A 25,972-nucleotide genomic window follows, 5' to 3' on the forward strand; every position below is an offset into this window, starting at 1 on the left:
CATCTCAGCAAACAATACATTTTACAATATGTGGGACATGTAGCAGTGGATGATTTTGTTCAGGTAATAAAAAAAAAAAAAAAAATCAATTAATACTCCTTTCAGACAACCCAAGACGAGCATCTGTCTAGTCTGAAAGGGTCCTCCCGGGATATCACTCCTGGATCATAAGCACCTGGTCACTAAAATTCAAGGATCGAACCCGGGAGTGAAATCCCAGGTAGTATGTCTGAAAGGGGTGTAACAGAATTCTTCAGTCTACTAAACATCAATTTATTTTAAACTCTACTGATTTAGAACAATTTAGACTACTGAGAAAAATCACAGGTTATTCCCATTTGAACAAATAGGCAAATTTTTACAATGGAAACAAAAAAGCCCAATGAAATATAAATAGGGAAAGGGAAAAGTCAGGCAATCACAATCAAAGTTTACATGCTGAAAATGTGTGATTGACTGAGCAGGTAATGGTCTCCTGCCCACTGAAAGTAGTGGGCCTGGCTGCATTTCAAGAAATACTACTGTGAATCGGATATAGCATTTATCTTTGGTACATACAGCCCCTACCACCTAACCCATCCGCAGTCTCAGTTCCCCCTGCAGCTTAACCGTGCCCTCCTGTAGCCTAACTGACCTCGTCTGCATACTAACCCCGCCCACCCTACAACACCTAAACCTCCCGCAGCCCGACTCTCTCACCCCCCCCCCACCACCACAGTCTAACCGAGCCTCTATCAGCCTCTAATTAAATGACCTACAACTATAATATTTAGTCCAGTAGTCACACATAAGGAAGCATTATTACACACCGAAAGTGGTACTTGTTTCCTAGCACGGCGCCCACAATCTAGATTGTATGTGTCGGGCCGATATCGCAAGCATTGCATGCATCTTATGAGTTTGTGCGGCATAAGATGCATGCAGTGCAATCAACGAGATTTTTACATTGGAATCAATGTGAAATGGTACCTGAGACCCAATTTTACATTGATTCCAATGTAAAAAGCCCCCCAAACCCCAATTTTAATTGCTAACCCCCCCTCATGGGTGAAATTCCCCCCCTCCTCCATTGTTAACGCCACCACACTATTGACGCCAACCCGCGAGCCCGAGCGGGGCGGCGGTACGCGTCCTCCGACCTTTTCATACCCCCACGTCGGTGCGGAGTCGATTTTATATAGTGTGGCGAGCGCAGCGAGCCACCGAGCCCGAAGCGTGGCGAGCCCCGCGGAATACATGTGAAGTAGTCCACGTCCGCTCGCTGCGCTCGCCACACTATATAAAATCAACTCCACGCCGACGTGGATAGTGGGGGTATGAAAAGGTCGGAGTACGCGTGCCGCCGACCCTCGACGGCTCGCTGCGCTTGCCATTTATAGGGTTGGTGTTGATGGATCTTTTATCTTATGGCATCTTATGGATCTTATGTATCTTATGGATGCACAAGATCCATGAGATCCATAAGATGAGATCCATAAGATGTGATATTGTACATACAATTAAAAATCTTTTCAATTGTATGTGATCGCATAAGATTGTATGCCTTAATTAAGGCATACAATCTTATGCGATGGGTGCCGTGCTAGGAAACAAGTACCCTGAAAGTTATTGGCAATCAAACCTTGCAGCAAAACATAACCATTGATTAGAGAAATCAATAACAATATTTTCAGAACTTCAATTATTGCAGTACATACATAAATTCACTGCAATCTCATTAAGTACTTGGGTATTTTTTTCCCATTAGTATCTTTAATACATTTGTGTATAAACATTTATTTAAGTTTTATATAAAATATTAGAATATTAATTTGCATTTGAAAATGTAGCTCCCATCCTTCAGGAAAAGGGAATGTAATAGTATGGATGAATAGATGTGATATAATTTACATAAATGGTGGACATCCTTTTGTACTTACCAAATTTTGAGGCTGCTGTAAGACCTTTATAAGGGCCGGGTGGTTATAACCTGAAATAAAACAATGTCATATTTTATAGGGTGGATGGATATTTTACCTAAACGAGTTAAAGAGCTCCAACTGTGACGAGGGAAGAGGTCCAGGAACCGCAGGTACGTATAAAGGGATGGGAGGGGGGCGAAGACAGGAGGAGTAAGTGCCTGATCTTCAGTACACCTCAGTAGTGGGGCCCTGTTACCTTCAATATATATTAGTAGGCACTCTGTGGATGGCCTATACTGTAAGATGGCCGTACTAACTATATTCAGTAAGGAATGTATGGACAGTCTTGTGACAAACTACAGGAAAAAAGAAAATGGAAACTTTGGCCACAACATTTTATATAGGTGAATGTCAGATTAGGTACAAAAACCCCAAAAAACATAATGATTAGGCAGCAAAATCCAAATAAATATCTTTAGGTTCATTTAGAGCCTAATAATAATTATTTTTCTTTTCTAGAATATTATGATCATTCTCTTTACCAGTAAAGCTGGAAGACTGTGAGACTCACACTAACACAAAAGGAAAAACACAAAAATATAGGATGTGTGTGATGTATATACAGGTCGAGTATCCCGTATCCGAATATCCGTTATCCAAATTATTCCGAAATACGGACATTCCAGAAAGTGAAAAAAAATTTTTTTTTTTGCTAAAAACTCACTGGGGACATTTGTAACAGCATCACTGGGGACATGATATGTAACTGGCACTATATATGTGCAAGACAATGATTGCTTGGCATTCAAATTCAGTGCTGAGATAGTACACACATTTTGTTTCACGTTTTGAAACCTTGTTTTTTGAACAATTAAAATATATTTGTGTGTATTTTATGTGGTAATAAAATATATTTGTGTGTATATTATGTGTTTATACAGCATAAATGCAAGATACTTCAAAATACATCATTGAAATATTAAAATATTCCGAAATACGGAATAATCCGTTATCCAAAATTCTCCTGGTCCCGAGCATTTTGGATAAGGGATACTCAACCTGTATATATATATATATATATATATATATATATATATATATATATATATATATATATATATATATATATATATATATATATATATATGTGTGTGTGTGTGTGTATGTGCATTAAGTAAGCAATTACAAGTAAAACTGGTAATAGTTAAAAAAGCAAGAAGCAACAAATATCTATAAACTATAGTAGTAGATTTATGAGGCCAGAGTAGGATCACAGCTGGGTACACACTAAGCGATATGCCGTCTGGTCGGTGGGTTATCACTAAGGGCAGGATGCGATAAAAACCCTGTTATGGGAGTTTTTACCGCATTTCTGTATTATCTAACCACCCTCTGCAGTGTCAGCGCTGCGGAGGGAATCGCCAGCAAAAGCTGGCGATTCCCTGCAGAAGCCTATAGGCTTCTTACCGCAGTGCTGTGTGAGGGATCCGTCACTCATCCCTCCCAGTATGCCCTGTGCCCGTCTCCGGTGCTCTGGGCATGTGCAGAGGGACTCCCGGATATCAGACCCCTAAGTCCAGTGCTGTAGCCGCATTGCAAGGGACAGCTCTTATCACAAGAGCTGTCTCTTGCGTTAATAATCACATATGTTAGAGCATATGCGATTATAAACAAGGCGGTACCCGCTGAAGGGGGGCGTTAGAGGGCTGCGGATGTTAGAACAGCAGGTGTCACAGCCGGGAGGACATCCGACTGCAGGGGGTAGGAGGAGACGCAGGGGGGCACTGGCAGCCGCCGGGATGTGACGGAGACCCCCGCAGACCACATCAAAGGTATCGCAGGGGTCTCCGTCACCGCAACCCGATGCTAGCCGCATATGTTAGTACATATGCGGCAGCATCGCGGCGGCTGTCAGGCGAAGGGCGGCGATGTATATTAATACATCCCGCCCTAAGTGTGTACTGGCGATATGCTCACTCCCATTGTCCATTGCAACATCAGGATATGCTGCATATCAAACCTCACAATATCGCTAGGTACACCATGCATGCTAATGGAAGGACGGAACAGTGATCACTCCGTCCTTCCTTAACATTGCTCCAGTGTGTACTGTCAATCTGGGTTTTGCTCCAATGTGTACCCAGCTTTACAGTAATATTGGTAGGATTGTGACAATTTATTTAAACATCTGATTTTGCAACACTCTCTCTTCTCTATACAAAAATCCAAATGGATAAGCCAAACTTTCTAGAAGAAGTGACTCAGTATTGAATACTTATTTATTAATTGTAACCAGTATGACCACAAGACCCGTTGTGAATTTAAGGACTTCTTCAATTTACTCTGCATGTATCTTATCGCTTTGCTGCAGCCACCCTTTAACAATTTGTCTTCTTCGACAAATGTAATCAAATGGTACTAGCTTCTAAGGCACATGATTAAAAATGAACTGCAAATAACAAGCAAAATCCTTTAAAACGTAATAGCAATTTAAATCAAAAGAATAAAAAAAATCAATTTACAGAAACTAAATAAATGCTTGAGGTGCGTGATATATGTGACTCATGAGCTTGGACAGCAATGACTGTCAAACTCAAAATAGTAGCCCTTGGAATAAATGAGTGCGAATTGCCCAACCAGCCAATCTCAAATTGTATATTATTTCTGCTCCTGTATAAGTGTCAGTGGAGGTTTTATATCTATGGGCTGCAGCCCCCCCAGTTAAAATCCGTCACTGTGCAAATCCAGATGCAGTCTGTGAGACTGCACTGGATTCACTATGACTGGCCATACCCCGGACCCGGGACTGTGAATATGCTTTTATGGACTGCTGCTGAAACAGCCCATTGATATAGGCTGGGGAGCCAGAGCATGTGCAGTACCGAAGATATTTCTGCGCATGTGCTGGTCACGTGACCGCAACGGGGGTCAGGACTGGCAGCAGCAACAAGCAGGCACCGGCGAGGACCAGCAAGCAATGGCGGTGGGGTCCAGTAGCGGCGACAGCAGGGGGTGGGGGGGGGCAGCATCTCTGAATTAACTACTACAAAGTGTTTTTTTAAATCTTCGATTCTAGAACAAACCCCTCCCTTTCAGCACCTGAGGGGCATTACTAATTTGTAAACCAAGGTATGCAGAACACGTTTTATTAGGCAAGACAACCCAGCTTCTCTTATATACCCCATTAATGGTCATAGAATGCAGAGTAGCTGGATGCCACTAACAAATAATAAACCTATCCATCCAAAAAAACATGGTTTGGCAACCTTACTTTATCCCACAAAAGTTAATTTTATTATTTACCTTCAACAAACAGTGGGGGGAAATAATTAAATTCACAGTGGTTTTATTTCCCAGTCACATAATCATTTGCTGACCATTTGCTGAACCACGCAGTAGGCTCCCTAGACTCACAGCCTAAATAGGCAAGCACAGTTAGGTGGTATTTGTGAACCACTTCAATGCCTGTAGCTATCGGAACCCATAGGAGGCACCCGTCTTTCTTGGTCACATGAGCCCCTCATATGACCAGTCCTAACTCAGTGTAGGACTCATTGGAGTCACCTTCATAAATTTGTATCGGTAACTTACCTTTGTGCTGGACATGTGACAACACTAGTCACATATATCAACCATTTACAGATCCCCCTTCGCCATTAGGCTCTTTGGGGGAAATTTACTAATATGAATTCGTAAAAAATAGGTGTATTCGTAGGCAGAAATAAACCTATTTTTTACACATTTGTATTTTCGGGATTTACTATCCCCAAAATACAGCAATTCGTATTCTTAAAGATGGCACATTCGTAGTTGTATTTACAAATACAAATGTCTACACCATCGATAGGATACGACAGGAATCACCATTCAAAAGAATGGTGGTTCCTGATTTACTAAGCAGACATATTGATAATACGGCTGCTAATTGGCGTGAAACAGCCACGAAAATACGGCAGGAAAATACACCTTGATTGTCCTGTCGTATTTGGCTTTAGCCTGCATGGATCAGTCAGATCCGTGCAGGCTTTAGTGTAAAAAAAATAGAAAAATAAATAAATAGAAAAAAAAAACAGCGTGGGGTCTCTGCCACAGCCGTAACCAGCACCAGACTGACAGAGCCGGGGCCGGTAATTAAAAGTCAGGGTACCCGACAAATAGGGGTTCCCCGATTTTTAACAACCAGCCCCAGGCTCCAGGTCCGGGGCTGGTTCCCAAAATACGGGGGACAAAATGACTAGGGGTCCCCCGTATTTTAAGAACCAGCCCCAGGCCAAACCAGCCAGCAGGGTAATGCCACAGCCGGGGGGAGAATTTTTATACAAGTCCCCCCGGCCAAAGCATTAACCCCCTGACCGGTCAGCCTGGCCAGGGGCCCTGGGGGAGTGGGGACCCCCCCAATAAAGGGGTCCCCCCCCTCCAGGACTTACCTGACCAGGCTGAAGCCTGGTGCTGTCCCCGGTGGCCCTGTGCGGTGGCCACCGGGCTGATACTGGTGTAAAAAAATAGATGAATGAACTATTGTTTTAAACTGTGGAACTATGAGTCCCAGCAAGCCTCCCCCGCAAGCTGGGACTTGGAGAACCACAAGTCCCAGCCTGCGGGGCATTAAAGGGCCCGCTGGGTCTTGTAGTTCCACAGTAAAAAAAATAGTTCAATAAATACACACTGACACATGAAAAATAAAAGTTTAATACATACATTACACACATACTGATACTTACCTATCTTGATCCCGTAGGTAGGTCCCAGAGTCTTGATCCGGTGCCTTGTCCTGGTTCCGGATCCATGTCGCCATTCTTCAGCATGTCGATTTCCATGTCGGCATCCGGTCCGGGGTCCAAAGAAATCCATGGTGGACCTGTGGAAGGAAATCCAACTCACCCAGGTCCTCCATGGAAGTTCTTCAGGCTTGATCTGATGTTTAATTACCGGCCCTGGCTCTTTCAGCCTGGTGCTGGTTACATCTGTGGGGGGGACCCCACGCTGTTTTTTTTTTTTAAATTTATTTATTTTTCTATTTTTTTTACACCTTGCAGCCTGCACGGATCTGACTGATCCGTGCAGACTGCCTGTAGGAATTCATATTAGCGGCCGTATATATGGCCAGCTAATACGAATTACTACGACATCGGTGGGTTACAAAGCAGTCGTATATGACTGCTTTGTAAATCCCCCTCCGGAACACGACTTTGCATACGAGATATGCAGTCGTATTCAGTCGTAGCAAGAATACGAATACAATTATTTGTATTCGTATTCTTAGTAAATTTCCCCCTTAGTGTTCCTTAGAGGACTAGGTGCCAATATAGTTTTAAGGGACTTACTTGTTCTAAAAACAACTTGTGGTTTAGTTGTATATCACCGAATTTATTGTCATGTCTCAGTATCCTATAGTTACAAGCAATGATTATCTTAATGTCCATTGAGCCTCAGAAAGTTTTTTGGAGCATTTATTCTGAAGGAGAGATTGTTTATCCATTTCCATCACATCTATATAGGCCAGGTGTACGTTATATGGGTTTATATATCTTTATTAATAAATATTTGTGCCCATACACTTATGCAACCTCTTAGAGGGAGAAGTTGCATAAGATTTCCCTTGAACCCCCTGGCAGCTTCCCGGGTGCCAGGATCGCATACAATACATTGTATGTGGTCCTTTTGCATGCGATCCTGGCATCCCTTGTGATCTCCGACTCCGATGTGCATGGGACCTCGCATCGGATCAGAGCTGAAAAACATGCGATTTACTACTTTTCATCCAATTTATCGGAACAATCAGATGAAAAGTCTTAAATCGCACTAGTGTATGGGCACCTTTCATTTATCTTATCCGTCCATGTATATATATTTTGTTTTGAATACAATTAGTTTACTAGCACATCTTTAAATACCATTATATTATAGATTTTCACAATTAAAATACAAAAGGAAAATCTTTGGTTCAGTCCTAGAAGCTACTAATACAGGCACATTTTGGTGTCAGGGCTGTTCGGAGAACAGCTACCTGGCTCCCAAGATCTGGGTCTTTGGTTATTGAAGTGACAATCAGCAGAGGAGCGGTCCTGCTGATATAAAGAAGGACAAGCAGGGTACAGGAACATGGGCCTATTTGCTGTACGAAAAGTGCATGATTTCGAAGGTGGTTTCCAAAAATGGGCAACACTGTAGCCAGCAAGTGTTTATGATGAAAAGATTAAAGTGATAAACGTTAAAGGCAAAAAAAGGTTTTTCAAATGCAGCAGCACTGAGCAAAGTAATGATACTGTAATGTGTGTCTTGTACACTACTGCAATGAGGGTTTTAATCTGTTAGACATACAAGGGATGTGTCATTACACATTTATGTTACATTAGAAAAAAACTGTACAAATCCACAAATCACATGGACTTTTAGACTGAGCAGAGCGCTCACAATACAGAGATTGAGGTCACAGAGTGAAGAAGAGTAATTACTCTTATCTGTCAGGTTCTTTGTCACACACTGGATGTAATTACAGCAGGCAAGGCAGCCATAAGAGGACCACTGACTACAAATATATGAACATGCAAAGACATTTAGAAATGTATATATGTAAAGTATTCCCATAAAATGGCAGGAGGTAGCATATTAGACATGTAACATCACTAAAAGCATGAAGGTAAATTATATTACTCAATAGTTCCATTTTAAGGCAGGTCATAAAAAGCTTTAACAACCCTCTCCATCGGAGCTAGATTACCAACTGATGGAACCCAATGCAATGTACAGGGCTGAGGGGTCAGCCCAAATAAGTCAGGTCTGGACAACATGTCGCCCTTCAGGTGATGTGAAACTACAAGAACATGCATGCTCTGCCAGCTACCAGCATAACTTGTAGTGGCAGGGTTTGTTCAGGTCTGAAGTATACCAACAGAGACAGAACTCTGGGAGGCAATGGAGTTAATTGAAAGCCATCGATATTGATTCTGTGGCTGACTCCCCCTCCTAGCAGGACCTTATACGTAACAATCTCTTTATTTTAAATATAATGTACACAACATTCATAACATCTGTTATATATTTAGCCAGATCTGTCACTCATCCCCTGTGTAGCTAACGTCCCGCCCAGCTGGATACACAAACCCGCCCCCCCCCCCCCCCCCCCCCCCCCCCCCCCAGGGAAAAGTGTTCTATGTGTATAACGTTCTACACATCCCAACCCCTTGACATCACCTCCTCCCGCCCAGCCAGGACTACAGTACACACCCACCATCCACCATTACTCCACAGCCACCATTACTCCCGCACCCCCCCTCTGCCAGCAACCCCCACCCCAACACCCACAACCCCCCTCCCGAGATTCGAGGCACCCCCGCGACCCCCCCCTACCCCCATTCGCGGGACCCCCTGCGACCCCCCCCACCCACGACCCCCCCTCCCGCGATTTGCGGCACCCCCGCGACCCCCCCTCCCCCCATTTGCGAGACCCCCCCACGACCCCCCCTCCCCCCATTCGCGGGACCCCTGCGACCCCCCCTCCCGCGATTCGCGGCCCCCCGTGACCCCGCCTCCAGCAATTCACGGCGCCCCCTCCCGTGATTTGCGGACCCAAGCCCCCTCCCGCGATTCGGGGACACCCTCCTCCCGCTATTCACGGCACCACCCGTGGACCCCCTCCTGCGATTTGCAGCCCCACGCGACCCCACCTCCCGCAATTCGTGGCACCACCGCGCCCCCTCCCGCGATTCGCTGCGGCCCCCTCCCGCGATTTGCAAACCCCGCCCCATCCCACGATTCACGGCACCCCCCCTCCTGCGATTTGCGCCCCCCGCGATTCTAGCCCCCCGCATCCCCCTCCCGCGATTCGCGCCCCCCCCCGGAATTTGCGGACCCCCTCCCATAATTCACGGACCCCACAGCATCCCTGGCGCCCCCTCCAGCGATTCGGGACCCCCGTGACACTCCCCGCGATTCACACACCCCTCCCACGATTCACGGCGCCCCCCGCTCTCCCCCAATCCGCGCGACCCCCCCTCCCACGCTTCGCGGGACCCCCCCTCCCGTGATTTTTTGGACCAAAGAACCCTCCCGCGATTCACGGCACCCCCCGCCGACCCCTTCCCGCAATTTGCGACCCCCCTCCCGCGATTCGTGGCACCCCGCGATTCACAGCACCACCGCGCCCCCTCCCGTGATTCACCATGCCCCCCCGTGCTTCGCTGCGCCCCCCTCCCGAAATTCACGGCACCCCCCCTCCTGCGATTCACGGAACCCCACAGCACCTCCGGCGCCCCCTCCCGCGATTCGCGAATCCCCGTGACACCCCCACCCTCGTGATTCACACACCCCTCCAACGATTCACGGCCTCCCATGACCTCCCCCTCCAGCGATTCATGACCCCCCCGCGCCCCCCTCCCGCGATTCGCGGACTCCCACGCCCCCCCCCTCCCTTCATTCATGGCACCCCGCCCCCCTCCCACACCCGGAAGTCCCGCCAGTCCTGATTGACCCACGGCCTATTCAGTCAGATATATTGGATGACCATCGATAGCTACAACAAATCGATGGTTATCCAAGTAATATGTTACTACTATCTATGGCATGGTGCAAAATCGCCATCAATGCCAACCATCGATGGCGTCTGCACCAATCCCCATCCCTACTCTGCAACAGCCGAAAACCTTTACTACCCCTCATGCCCACACACCTCTATCACTGCCCTGCTTCCTGTTCTCCTGCCCCATAACTTCCGCCAGTGGGAAGCCGCTCACCCTGTGTTGCCCACATTCCCCTATCATGCTTTACCACCCAGCCTCCTGCACCCTAACTCCCACCCAGTAGGAGGAGACACTGACTCAGGGCCACCGTCCTGTACTCCTGTGCTGCCACACTGGACCCTCACCCACTGGCAGAAGCTGCACAGTGTCCCCCACCTTCCTCTTTAGTCCCCCTTATGCCCACACACCCCTCCTACCCAGAGGCGTAGCTAGGGCGGAGCCGGCGGAGCACCAGCTCCGGGCGCAGACATGTCATCTGGCGCCGGAGCTCTGCCGCCAGCACCCTGCCCAGCACCCAGCCCTGAGAGACAACTTCATCGCTCCTCACATACAGCCGACATCATCACCATTCCCCGACGGCTTCCAGAGTCCGGAGCAATGCAGAGAAGTCTGATGCCGGGTGACGTCATCAGTAGGAGCGCGCTGGGCAGCTGGACAGAGCAGCGCTAAGCTCCGGTGAAGAAAACGCCATAGCCATCATCTGTGAGACCCCGCAGCACAGCATAGTGCCAGTGGCACAGAGGGACCGATCCAGCAGCGGGGGACCTGTTTGCCATTGTGCGCTTTGCACAAACTTTCTTAGGTACCCATCAGGGGGCGTGCACTACAGGGAGTCAGGACGCCAGCTCCCTGTAACGCGACCCCCTTGCTCACAGAGACAGCATTGACTTTTAATAACCTTTACTTGTTCACATTCAGCCCCATCCCCATATGTGTAATTCTTTGCACAAAATAAAAAATTCACATTTAATTCACATTGCACTGTTCATCAACATAATCCCCAATAGGAGCACTGTAGCAATTTTAGATCCTGATTCAGCATATAGTGGTGCATCACACTGACATTCAGGAGCGTGCATTACTTCAACTATTCCACCTATAGGCAGCGACAACATCTCGTCCAATTCCCCAGCCCTGCTCGCCCGCTCCCTGCTGTGCCCGGCATCAGTCTGCACTGCGGACAGTTAAAACCCGGCGAGCACTCTCACTGCGCATGCGCCGGTTTGGGACGCCGGAGGCAGGTATGCGGCGCCATGATGTCCCAACATCATCGTCATGGCGCCGCATCCCTGCTTCCGGCGTCCCAAACCGGCGCATGCGCGATGTGAGAGTGCTCGCCGGGTTTTAACTTTCCCATTGACTGATGCCGGGCACAGCGGGCATCAACATCATGGCGCCGCATCCCTGGCACCGGAGACCCTATCCAGGTGTCAAGGCATGAGCACTGTGGGGTCCTATTATTAATATTATTATTATACAGGGGAGCAGCCATATTATTATACTGGGGGAGCAATCTGTGGAGTCCTTTTACTATTATTATTATATAGGGGGAGCAGCCTGTGGTGCCCTTTTATTATACAGGGGGAGCAGCCTGTGGGGTCCTGTTATTATTATTAATGAGCAAGGTCAGTCCTCTTAGCAACAAGCAAGGTCAGTCCCCCTTGGCAACGAGCGAGGACAGTCCCCCTTTTCGTCGCGCAGGGGGGGAGGGGGCGCGAAACATGCCCTTGCTCCGGGCACCGTGGAACCAAGCTACACCACTGCTCCTACCCAGCCTCCTGTTTTCCTGTGTTGTGACCTCCGCCAGTGGGGAGCCGCTGACTCAAAAACACCCTACTATACTGTTGCACACACACACACACACACCTAAACAACATGCACACACAGCCCCCCCCCACACCCACAAATGTCACTGTACCATCCACACTATCAATGTACATCTTACTCTGTAACCGCTTTTTAATTAAACAAAACAATACACACCCCCTTCCAAATCATATGCTCTCTATTTAACACATTTCACCTATAACTCAAGTTGCAATACAGGCCATCTTTCATACAATTCATACAATTCTAACCATATTTCTCATATACAAACTAAGGGGGCGCAGTGTGAAGAGCGCCCGTAGGGTGCGATGAATATATTTCAAGAAAGGGTTTAGGGGCTATGCAACACTGTTGTGTGAAATGTACCCTAGCAGCCACATCGGGGGAGGAGTGCCAGCCTCTGAAATACAATATGAAAATAGAGGCACGTGGGGTGCTTTAGTAATACATTAAAACAATGAAATGGACCAATATTTGACACTAAACAATTTATTAACAACATATATGCAACAAACACGGACAATGAATAAAATAAAACATATGAAATAATAATGAAAATAAATCACCTCCAGGGGGTGTAAATTAAGACCCATAAATCATGTTTAACGATAGCACACTTGCTCTGTGTGAGTGTCCTGAAGTTCTTAATTCAATAGTATTCCTTAACTGGATATATAGATGGTCCCGATGTAAATAGACTGCCCAACAACTGGTTAAAGCGTCCCACAGGGGTGACTGTTTTTATGCGGATAGGGTGCTGTGTGTGTGTGTGTGTATGTGAGTGAGTGAGTGAGTGTGTGTGTGTGTGGGGGGGGGGGTTTGACCATCATTTAACTTGCCTACGTGCAACTGGGACAAACTTACACCACTGTATATCCATATCTAATGGTGGCCTTTACAGTTTACTTCATTTCCAGTCAGTAGGTTCCTGATATCTCAGGTATGTACAGGAAGACCTTTCTGTTATTAAAACCCTTTGGCAAATGTCTGTTTTATGGTACTGTAAATGCAAGTTAATAGTAACTGTTTAAATAAAGTGTTCTTAATTTCAGGCTTGTTGTCCTATCATTAATCAAATGAATGTATATGAACTGGACTCCATATAGAGGTGCAAGGCAAGGAGATAACGAGCGATGGGATAGCCCTGAGAAAGAGGGAGCAGTGATTGGCTGTCAGGCATTACATCAGATAAGGCAATCATAATTCAGTTTTACAATGTTCTAAATGACATGTCCCAGTGACTGATAACAGATTCCCCGTACTCCCTGGTTCATTTCTCCACTCTTACTACACAAGCTACAATAAGGTGGTTATAATGTGTAATAAATAGATGAAGTTGGAGGTTGAATATATGACGGCATTAGAGATATAAATCTTACAGCAGTAACAGGAAAAATAAGGATAGGCTGCAACTGAAGCACCAATGCTTGTAATAAAATAGCCTAAAGGGGCCAATACTCCCAGAGATCTGTCTGTTTAACCCAGGCATTTGATCTACATCACAGAGTATATGGAAACCCTAAAGATAGAATGGGGCAGGGATAAAAAAAGGAAGATACTGTAGAATGGATACAAGATGGAGTGGATTATGCTGGGTACACATTTCAGTGATATATGGTTGACAGACATATCAGGACGGCCCTGCAGCACAGCCACGCTGATATGTCTTGCACATATATTGCCATGTCCAAATGTATGTATGGCTTGCCCGTCTCATATGCTGACTGCAGGAACCACCAACAAAGACATCACAGTTGGGAGGGAAAATACAAATGCCTGTCCAATTGTGATATCTGGCTAGACATATCGGCCAATTGGTAAGTGTATATGCTTACCAAATCAGCATCATTGTCAGATCGGTTGATGATCCATTGGCAATGTATACTTTTGCAGTGCAGGGTACCCAGTGCGGGATTCAGGCCCCAGCCATCAGGTCACTCCCCAATGTAAAGTAAGGGAAGAATGTAAAGGACAGGAGACGAGTGACAGCAATGTGGTGGTGCAGCCAACAGTCATTGTGCTTCTGTGGAACATGGAGAATCTTTTCACTGCATGCGTGTGTGAGGAGAATAAGAGACATGATGAGCTTGCTAGTGAGGGAGTTGGGATAAATCGACCACATATGCATTTCTTGGGAGGACAGTTTGTGTAATGGTTAGCATGACTGCTTCACAGCACTGAGGTCTTGGATTTCATTTCCACCAAGGCCCTGTCTGCGTGTTTTCCCAGTGTTTGTGTGGGTTTCCTCCGGGTGCTCCCACAATATAAAAATGTATAAAATCTTATTTATTTAAAAAAAATGTATTTATGATAATGAATATAGATATAAAGAACCAAAAATGCTCTGTAAGGCATTGCAGAATATGTGTGCAATGAATACATAATTGTAAGTAAATAATGCTTTTATTTGGCCTACATTATATGCCCCTTCTTTTTGTAAGCTTTGTTTTACCCAACAGTGTGCCGAGCAATATATGTGCAATACAGCTAGATGTCATATAGGGGGTGGTTAAGATTGGTTTGCAAAGCACATTTCGTTTGCTAATGGACAAAACCATGTGCACTGCAGGTGGGGCAAATGTAATGTACAGAGAGAGTTAGATTTGGGTGGGTTATTTTGGTTCTGTGTAGGGTAAATGCTGTCTGCTTTATTTTTACACTGCAATATATATATATATATATATATATATATATATATATATATATATATCAGATTGAAGTACACACAAATCTAACTCTCTCTGCACACGTTACACCAGCCCCACCTGCAGTGCACATGGTTTTGTCCATTAGCAAACCAAATGTGCTTTGCAAATCAACCTGAATCACCCCCATAACTCAGCTCAGTGACACATTATGCCTGCCAGCAACTGAGGATGCACTGACGACCCATTTGCTACAGCTTGGTTCTACCTCTGGCCACTTTTAAAGTAATATGGCTAAAAAACAAAATTTTCTTAGAAAAAGGAAAATACTGTATAACATGGTGGAACACACCTTAAAACAAACAATGAATGCCACATACCAATGGGAATGGACGATATTTGGGAGTAAAGATCCAGCATTCGATTGCCATCAACATCAACCAGATAGTTTCCACGACTTTCTTCATAATTGCAAAAAAAGTTCACAGCATCTGCATTCTGGGGTTAAGTAATACAAAGAAGTGATAACTTATTACCAACTCTACACACCGACACATTGCACAGGGAGTAATGAGTTAATCTGCCCAACAAAAAGAATATATTTGGTTTAAGAAGGTTATTAGTTTTAAATGATAAAGAACAGAATGAAAAAGGGTCCATTGCATCACGGGGTGGGTGCCGACCACACAAGGGTGCGAATTTGCATCCCAGCGAATGAACCAGAATAAGGGCCTAGGTGACATTGTTCAAGTGGATGACATTAAAATAGCAAATGAGCAGAGATAGTGGTAATGGAAGACACATGCACGTGTTACCCCACACTGTTCAAGGAGAGCCCCCAGCATGAACGGAAGGGGGCGGGGCACAATACACCACAGAAACATAGAATTGGACAGTGGTTACACTAACCCCAGTAATACCACTGAAGAAGGGTAAAAGCTTATTGCCACTGTTCCTGTGATTTCGCTGCTGGATTTAAAGCAGTGACTTTTTTTTTCAAGAGAAAGACAAATGTCAGTAAACGATTATCCCCCTTCGACCGACTGATTAAATAAATGTAATTTATATATATTAGCACAAGGAAAGCCAAAAACTAATACTTTTTTTATGCCTGACCACCCAGTTATTAGATTCAACCTTTTTTGTTTCCTTCTTTTAGTTAATGCATTAATCTTCACAGAGAGGATACATCAGGTCAGCCTGTATTAAATGTGTCATTATCACACACATATGAGTGTTTTTATTACATTGGTAGAAATGCATCTAGAAATGTGCTGTACCATATGACTCTTAGGGTAGAGTTAGTAATAAGCATACTTTCAAAGCTGCCAATCATCACGGCAACATAAATTATAAGCAAGCCAATGAATGACGACTTGGAGAACCTGCTCGTTAGTAGATCTTGATGTTAGGGAGGAGGCGAATTAGCTTGAAAAATTTTTGGTAGAGCAAAAAACATCCTTTTAAAATAATTTTCTGTCCGATATTTTTTCGGGGCAATTCAATTGTAGTCTCCACCCACACAAAGAGAGAGTTCCCCGGGGGATTAATTAGCCCGCAGTAAATTACCGTTGGCAATTGAATTTGCCCTTAGTCTGTTTGTAACACAACATACAATAAAATTAGCAAACTACTACATGTTTGGGCTTAAAGTCATACACATTCATTCTTACCTGGATGGTATTCAGCTGTTTAATCAACTCCTAAAATGAGAAAAAGAATACAAATATATATAAATGAGAAAAAGAATACAAATACATATAAATGCATATATACAACAGTTGGGATGAGGCTAAACTTTCTATACAAAGAATATACAAATACAAAGCCATGTGACTCGGTTATTTAATGACAATTTAATTTGGTTAGGGAAACTTTGTAAACTATTACTCCGTATGACCTGATTATAAAGTAGAATGCAAACTTCTATAGGATTTTTTTTTGTGTCACACAGTGTAGTATGAAAAGTAATATAAATGACAATATTTGTCTCGTCAATCTTATGTTCATGTTAATATTGTGACTATCAAAACCGTGCCAAGCACTTCCAAAGCATTAGAGGAGCTATTTCCTATTGACATTATTTATATATATATATATATATAAACAAAATGATCCCAAACTACACTAAAGATAAGAAAAAGCAGCTCCTCTGAAAGAATCCCCTGTTAGAAAGGATCCTAAAGACAAGAAACATACAATAAAGATTCAGAAGGCTCTAATATAAACCTTAATGGTATACATATAATAAAAGTACAAGGTATTTTTCAATATTTTTATTAAAATCTGATCACAAAGAATGAATAGTCGCAATGAATATACAGTCAGCTTGTTAACCTCAGTTTTGATGGTAATGATCCGCCAAATGGAGGTTGACAAATTAACGGCAATAAGATTATCCAAAATAAGAAACCATCGTGTTTCATCATAAAATGACTTAATTAGGGGTAGACATAACATTGATGAATAGGCGGTTGAAGAAACATATATCTCCATGAGGGTGTTAAAATGATATGTCTATCTGTTATTTGTTGTACAATTTAATAAACCATGAAAGAGAACTCTTTTAAAGGTCCATTTAATAAAAAATCCTTCAATTCGATTCGAAGCGGGCAGAATTATTTGGAGATAATGTAGTAAAAGGCATCTCTAAAGTTGACTCTATTGAGGTCAAAGAATAAGTTTGTTCACACATAGGCTCCTGCAGTAGGAATGAGCAGTTCACACCGCACTGACTGCGGGGTGAGCTGGCTTCCTCCGTTGTAATGACAGTGGAGAAACACGCTGTCACTGCTTTAGAAGCACTCAGCCCTGATTGGCTATAGGCCAATAGGCTATAGGCTGTAGGCATCTCCATGGAGACACCTACAGCCAATCAGGGCTGAGTGCTTCTATAGCGATTCTCCGCTGTCATTACAACAGTCAGTGAGCAGTCAGTGCGGAGTAAGCCGCTGCAGGGGACATCAGAGTCACCACTGGAGCCTGGATATGTAAGTGTAGTGTTATAAAATTAATGTGTGTGTGTGTGTGTGTGTGTGTGTGTGTGTATAATAAACGTTTCTCTGTGTCTGTGTTTTTTTAAAATGTTCTGGACTAAAAGTCCAAGGGGAAAAAAGATAACAAACAAAATCAACAATAATTGGATGATAAAAATTGAGTAATCAAACCAATTTTTATATAAAACGATGATACAGTCAACATCATGTCAACGTTTCAAGGCCAGTGCGGCTTTGTCATTAGGACATGTGCTAAATAAAGTGCATAAAGTGCTGGGCAAATATATATATATATCTTGGTAAGACAAGGGTTTACAAATCTCTGTCTGCTGGTATGTATTAGCCTCATGAGGCAGCATATAATAAATTAATCACACTGATCAGACTTATTGACTTACTCTTGACCTTGGTCCTGGGACTTCTGTCTTCATTAAAGGACTATCATACTCAAACTCAACATTCTTTTTGGCTGCAGCTTGGCTTATGTATCTGCAAACTGAATGTAACAGGTTCAGGTTAATTCCCTTTTAATATTAAAATCATTATGCAGTAAAAGCAATAAAATATGAACAGTTTACTGCTTCACTCTAAGAAAACTCAGTCATCGTTCAGTCTAGCAAAGCTCAGAACGCACAGCAAATCTCCCCGTGTGTGGGCTCCTTAAGTCACAGAAAGTAAGAAGAGGAAGGTCATAGGACGGTTATAGATAGAGGGCGTATGTGTGTTTCGAGGAATATAAAGAAAAAGATAACCTGTAGCGTTGTCTGATATAGTTAGATAAGGGTAATGAATAGTCTATTCAATGGAAAGATAAGCACAGCCAGGAAACTATAAAATTGACGGAGAACGTTTTATTGCTAGTAAATATGAATTCTAGCGATAGTAGCTTAACCAGTCAGATCATGTCCCGACGGCTATATAGGCACACATTTAAGAAAATTCCGTATAGTAGGATGATGTTATATGGGCAATCCATTCATCAACTTTTATGTGGACTATAATACTCCTGCTATGTTGTCCACACACCCTTACTGCCTCTGCCCCTCATCCACTGCTACACTCGCTCTTTTTCCTAACAGCAGCTGTTGCACTTATTCCCGTCCTTTATTTTGTCTCCTGATTCAGTATACCATCTGTGATTTCTGGCTTGATTTGGACTTTTTCAACTTCTCCCAACGTTCTACTGTGAATGTGTCCTTGCTTGACACCAGCTAGCCACGTCTAGTGGCAGATGGGAGAGTTGCAAACTGCAGACCTACTGCAGAGAAGCCAAAAAGTCCGGTAGGAGGGATTGGTACTAAATTCTGGCGGTCGGAATCCTGGCGTTCAAAATCCCGATGCCGGAATCCCGACAATGGGGGGGGATGTTGATGGCCCCCCATGCGGGCTCGCTGCGCTCGCCATGCAGTGGGCCCAGTGCCTCACTTCACTCGGCACACTAATTTATTCTCCCTCTATTCGTGGACACCCATAGAGGGAGAAAGTGTCTGGATTTCGGCGGTCGGGATTTCGGCGGTCGGGATTCCGGCGTCGGGATTTTGATCACCGGGATTCCGACCGATGGGATTGTAACTGCATCCCCTGTAGGAAGGCCCTTGTCCTCCGCAAGGGAATCATCGAGGTAATCATGGAAGATACCTAAGCCCACACTCAATCATGTCTTTTGGAGACAGACACAGTTATCCCTTCCTGGTTCATACTGATAAAAGTGAACTTTTAGCAAATTAAAGTGTTTTTAGTTCTTCAAGGAAATCTAAATCTACAATGTAAACTTCTATCATTTGTGGAGGAACTGATATTTATTTGTCAAAGAAGTATATACGAGACTATGGGGTAGATGTATGAAGCAGTGATAAGGGAGAAGTGATAAAATGCCTGGTACTTTATCACTGGCCAATCAGCAACTGACTGTTAAGTAACAGGCTGGGTTTAAAAAGAGACAGTTAGGAGCAGATTGGCCAGTGATAATGTGCCAGGCATTTTTCACTTCTCTATTATTACTGCTTCATACATCTACCCCTATAAATAGAATAATTACATTCCCTCTCAAAATGGGAAAATGCTTGTCTAACTAAAATTAACATTGGTTAAGGACAGTGCTATAACAGCAGCTGTTTGTGAATGGATAGGTACTCTCAATATGCCAGATAATGATAACAGGTAATTATGGAAATTTATAAATCTAAAGATCAAAGGAAAAATTACTTTAATCTTTAAAGGGTCTGTTCAATAAAAAATATTCGCCATTGAGAATAGTGTTCATTTTGTATGCTTAAAAATTTGCAGTAAAAGAGCATAAGTGTTTGTACATGGTTTAAATGATACACTTTTTCATTCACAATTTATTTAAAATCATTCCTGTACCGTAGTCTATCAGTAATCTATAATCAAATGACATAATCAAATAAAAGGTTGATGCTACCAAGTTTTTACATTTCAGGATTGCTCCCTGTAAGCCCTGGAGGACCAGTGTTCCATAGACACAGCTTATGAAGCTTAAAATAAGCTGTTTTTTAGAACCTGTGTTTCTAACACAATAAGGGCAACGTTGAAATCATTTGCTGGTAAATTCTACTCAATGCTGGCAGCGGGATACAGCTGTTTATGTACAGCTGTATTACAGGGAGCTGAGCATTTCTAGGGAAATAGACAAACAACTAAATATAGTTGAAAAAGTCAGGTGTGCATGCGATTGGTCGGAAAGAGGGAGCAGGGGATTGGGCATGGTAAGGAGAAGCTTTGGTTGGGACACCTATGAATCTGGCCCTGGCCTTAGGGATAGTCTCCTTTGACAGATACAGAATTTTTAAAGGAATATATAGATAGAATTAGGTTGTTCATAATATTAATAGATCAGCATATCAAATTAAGAACCTGATCAAAATGAATTATTGATTTAAGACACTATGTTAAAAAATGTTAAGATTATAGTAAATATATATTAGAATTGTTATTCTGTTAAAAAAAAACCTTTACTGTGGGATTGCTGGAACCTCTCAAAAAAACTAATCTGGACCCCAACTCTCCATCCAACTACAGGCCCATCTCCCTCCTCCCTTTTGCCTCTAAGCTCCTAGAACGTCTGACCTATAATCGTCTCCTAAGCCACCTTACTGCTAACTCCATTCTAGACCCCCTCCAATCCGGGTTCCGCCCTTTACATTCCACTGAAACTGCCCTGACCAAAGTCACTAACGATCTACTATCGGCTAAATCCAAAGGCCTCTTCTCTATCCTCATCCAGCTTGATCTGTCGGCTGCCTTTGACACTGTTGACCACCCTCTCCTGTTTAACACCCTCCGCTCTTTTGGCATCACTGGCACGGTCTTCTCCTGGTTCACCTCATACCTCTCCGATCGCTCCTTCTCCGTCTCCACTCCAAGCTCCTCCTCTCCTACTACCCCGCAGCCAGTCGGTGTTTCCCAAGGGTCAGTCCTTGGCCCTCTCCTCTTCTCCCTCTACACCACCTCTCTGGGCACCCTCATCAGCTCTTATGGTTTTCATTACCACCTTTATGCGGATAATACCCTAATCTATCTCTCCTCCCCCGATTTATCCCCATCACTCCTGTCCAAGGTCTCCGAATGCCTCACGGCCATCTCAGACTGGATGACCCAACGCTTCCTGAAACTAAACATGGCTAAAACTGAACTTCTAATCTTCCATCCCCCGAACATCCCCTCTTCTCCCACTATCTCCATCAGCATTGGTGAAACCGAGATCACGTCCACCGACCAAACGCGCTGCCTCTGTGTCATCATTGACTCCTCCCTCTCTTTCACCCCCCACATTCGTGCTCTCTCACAGTCTTGCCGCTTTCACCTACGCAACATCTCACGCATCAGACCATTCCTCTCCACTGACGCGACCAAAATTCTCATTCACTCTCTTGTCATCTCCCGCCTTGACTACTGCAACATCCTTCTCTCTGGGCTACCTCTCACTCGCCTCGCACCTCTCTAATCTGTTCTTAACGCTGCTGCTAGGCTCATCTTCCTCTCCCGCCGCTCTACCTCCACCTCCCCCCTCTGTCTATCTCTTCACTGGCTCCCCATTCCTTTCCGAGTTCTCTTTAAACTCCTTACCACCACCTACAAGGCTCTCTCCTCCTCCACAGCTCCCTACCTCTATTCACTGATCTCTATCCACACTCCCTCCCGTCCTCTTCGCTCCATCGCTGACCGCCGACTGACCTCTCACCTAATCACCTCCTCCCACTCCCGTGTCCAAGACTTCTCTCGCGCTGCCCCCCTGCACTGGAACAACCTCCCACCACCCATCAGGCTATCTGATTCCCTTACCTCCTTCAAGCGCTCCCTCAAAACCCACTTTTTTCGACTAGCCTATCCCTCCTCCTAACCTCTTTTGATCCTCCTATCCTGCCTCCGTTCCCCTCTGTTCCTACTTATCCTATTGTATTTCGTTCGTCCACCTACCTATTTTTAGTATGTTAACTCTTATGAGTAGGGCCCTCCTTCCTCACGTACTCACCCTACCTCATTACCTCACCTGTGCTCCTGTCCTGTTCTTCCCTTTCTCTACTTCATCTTCAGTCTCCTCGACAATTTTGACACCTACTTCTGAACTGATGATGATTTTAGTTTTACCAGCTATACCCCTATTTATACTGTATTTTTCAACACACCCTGTACGTTACCTTGTAATTAGTTTTTTTGTTTGCTATGTACGGCGCTGCGGACCCTTTGCGGCGCCTTATAAATGAACGTACTACTACTACTACCTTATCCATTATCCAGCAGTGCCATGACCAGACATTTTGGTGCCCTATATTGCAAACATGGATAGCATGCACCACAAATAAAGAGTTGTGACTTTGTGGGAAAGGGGCCTGGTCACAGAATAGTACTACTTATTCACATTACACCACACAGTAGTGTCTTCTTCACATTACACCAGTGGTGCCACTACCCCTTATACATGTCACCCCACACTAGTGCCAGTTATTCACTTTATGGGTGACGACTTTAGTGGTATCACCCGTAAAGTATAACTAGTGCCAGATATTCACTTTACACTGCACTGCACAGCACAGCAGTGTCAGTTATTCATATTACACCACGCAGTAGTACTCATTACGCACGTTATGCCACACAATAGTGTCTGTTATTCATGGTACATTACTCCATGGTATGTTATTCACATTATATAGCACAGTAGTATCCATTATTCATGTACAACCCAATATATACATTATGCAACACATTAGAGCCCCTTATGCATATTACACCATATTAGAGCACTTTCTTCTCATTTTCCCTTCTCCTCATTCCCACTTCTCTCTTTCTTCTCCTCCTCATTCCTCATCATACTCCCATCAGTGTGCATTATCATCATTCCTACTCATCATTCATAAACATTGTGAAGTTATCAGACTCACTGTAAGACTGTAATTATTATATTTTATTAGGTGTAGTGATTAATGTACTTTTTAGTCCGTCGGTACCCTCTTGTTCTCCATATATGTCTATATTCCCCATAGCTGCGTGTATTTCCAGATCAGATTGCTCTTGCCCAAATATGGTCTGACAGGAAATAGCCAGGAAAGAACATTGCATGGATTCACCCATATGTTATGTCCACAGGGGGTGATCCAATTCCCCTGCTATCAACAGGAAGGTTGTCCACAGGGGGTGACCACCACACAACGTAATCAGCTGGGTATTGTATCTTGTGTTGACACTTCTCTGCATATCTCTGGCCACTTCCAGACTTTCTGGAACCAGACCCAGCAGAGGGGCAGCAGCAGATGGCCAGCTGGATATTACCTGGGGGGATGTGTCTGACTCTTGGGTCCACCAATCCGAACCAAGTACCGGCCCCCTGGCAGTTTAAGCCCCGTGGGAAATTGGAAGTTTTTAAAATGACTTGTACACCTGCCAGCTCAGAATGTTAGTCGCAATCCTGGCTAAGAGGTCATACTCTGCCACTAGACCTTGTGAGCGCATCGTTTGCCTGGGGGGGGCATCCTACGTAAGCTCTGGTGTGGAGCGTCCGGTGCTGTGTGGATTCGCACAGGTTTCTGCTGTCACTGCTGTGTGGAATAAGTGATAGTTTTGTTATTTGGACTGTGATGCTACAAGGACTTTGCTACCCGGATGTTTTTATGCTACCATTTGAATCTTTTTCCTGTCTTCATCTACTTTTGTGTGCCGTGATAAAAATAAACCATATTTTGGTTTCATCTGCTCGGTGTCTGAGTGATTGAGGAACCCCGTATCCTCACATTTGGCGGCAGCGACAGTGGGATCATTCAGACACCAACCATCGAGCACAGAAAGCACAGAGAACAGAGGATCAGACCATATGTAAGGAAATGGAAAATGCAATAAGGTGATGTTCAGCAAGTGAGCAGGTGTCATTCCTGTGAAAGGGAAAATGTTTCCAAGGAAAGAAAATCGATGCCTCAAGACCCCTGGAGCAGAGGAGCTCAGGGATGGAGGTTCTTCAGTGTATCGGCAGGCTGGGAAGCCGGATCTGTTCTTTATTGTCAGAAAAATGCAGTATATCTGGGAGTACTGGGAAGAAGCTCAGCAGATGATCAGAGGGTGGAGAGTATCCAGCATACAGGACAAGTTGTGTTACCTGGGGGATGCATTCCTGCACTGTAAAGGTGAGGCCACCTCGTGGAATCTGCTGGGGGAGCCAGAGTTTGTAGAATTTACAGAGGAAGTGATTGCTACAGTTACCCAGATGCTACAAAGAGAACAATATTCTGAGGCTGAAGGACAAGTCCAGAATAAATTGATGCCCCAGATAGAACCAGAGGAAAGGTCTAGAAGGGGGCTACTGCAATCTGGGCAGACAACCGAGGGGTCTGCCACAGAATTATTTGTTACCACAAGAGAAGGGTCGTTGTCAGGGGGGCCCCTAACTGCCTTGGAAGAAATGAGCATGGAGGAGCTGATATCAGAATGTCAGCTGCAAGGTATACCCATCCGATCCTGCACTCGCGGGGAAATCCTTCAGCAGATCCTTCACGATCAGGGAGATCCTACAAATGCATTTGCTGATTATCGGGCATGGATCCTCCATTTCGGTGCACAGTTGAGTGTGTGGGAACAATTGCAGTGTCTGGAGGAGTGCTTCGTGGTGGCAGAGGAAGAGGCGATTGATCGCGGGCTCCTGGATACCCCAGCATGGCAAGATCAGTGTCGCAGGGGGCGTGATGAAAGGCACCGTTTGCAACTGCTTCTCCCCCATCCTAGGGAGGAAGCTGCTCAGTGTTCTCTGCAGGGGGAGGTTATCCCCAAAGTGAAGGAAGTGGGGCCTCTGAGCCAGGCACCCCGGGAGGAGCTGCACTACAGCTTCCCTTTTGCTGAGGTGGGAGATGCAGAATTATTAACCTGCTGCCAGGGGATCTATAAGGACTGCGTCCAAGAGGAGATCACCGTGGTTAGAGGAGTATACGACAACATCCAGGCCACAAGCATACCAGTCGCAGATGATGTCGTGCTTCAGGCTGCCCAGCATATTCAGCTGGGGAAGGTGGTTATCCTGGAGACTGAGGACTGCGCAGAGGAAGTGGCAGGTGAGACCCAGGCTTTTGAGGGGGTAGGACTGGCCTTGGACCAGCCTGCCCTGCAGCCACCAGCGGAATTGTTCCTGATGGAGGGTCCCTTCTCAGCCCTGGGCATTGAGACCAAATGCTGTACTGAAATTTGCCATGCCCCTAGTTTGGGTTTCAGGGAGGAAGGACTTGACAGAGTGGCGGAAGTGCCAGGGCCAGAGCTCAGATATTGGGCTGCCGTTTGGCAGATGTTCCTTGGGCAAGAGGGGGAGGTGGAAACTGCTCCCTGCCCCATTGTGCCAGAGGCAAAAGTATTAGCACACCCTATAGGTGTGCCCGGTGTGAAAGTTTACGATGTTGCAGAGGGGGGGTACCCAACATTTGAAGACGGGGAATTGCTAACTCACTTGTTAGTTAACATGCATAACTTATATTGTGATATTGCCCTTGCTGATTCTGCAAACCAGCCGCCTCTTCCAAGATGGGTTTGGTATGATGTCACTCTGTGGGACTCAGGTGGTACATCCAAACCTCAGATTCTCTGCTCTGCATCCC

General features: G+C 44.8%; 1 protein-coding gene across 1 annotated transcript in view; it reads right to left on the reverse strand.

The window, feature by feature from the left end:
* Positions 1 to 25,972, reverse strand: part of ABAT (4-aminobutyrate aminotransferase) — a 186,344-nt gene that overhangs the window by 61,084 nt on the left and 99,288 nt on the right. The window contains exons 3-6 of the mRNA XM_083153381.1: positions 18,287 to 18,384; positions 16,566 to 16,595; positions 15,273 to 15,390; positions 1,920 to 1,969 (exon numbers count right to left, since the gene is read on the reverse strand). Of these exons, the coding sequence (XP_083009507.1) occupies positions 1,920 to 1,969; positions 15,273 to 15,390; positions 16,566 to 16,595; positions 18,287 to 18,384 (296 nt within the window). The remainder of the gene's footprint in view (positions 1 to 1,919; positions 1,970 to 15,272; positions 15,391 to 16,565; positions 16,596 to 18,286; positions 18,385 to 25,972) is intronic.

This window comes from Crinia signifera, chromosome 7, assembly GCF_055691185.1.
Source record: "Crinia signifera chromosome 7, ASM5569118v1, whole genome shotgun sequence".
NCBI lineage: Eukaryota > Metazoa > Chordata > Amphibia > Anura > Myobatrachidae > Crinia > Crinia signifera.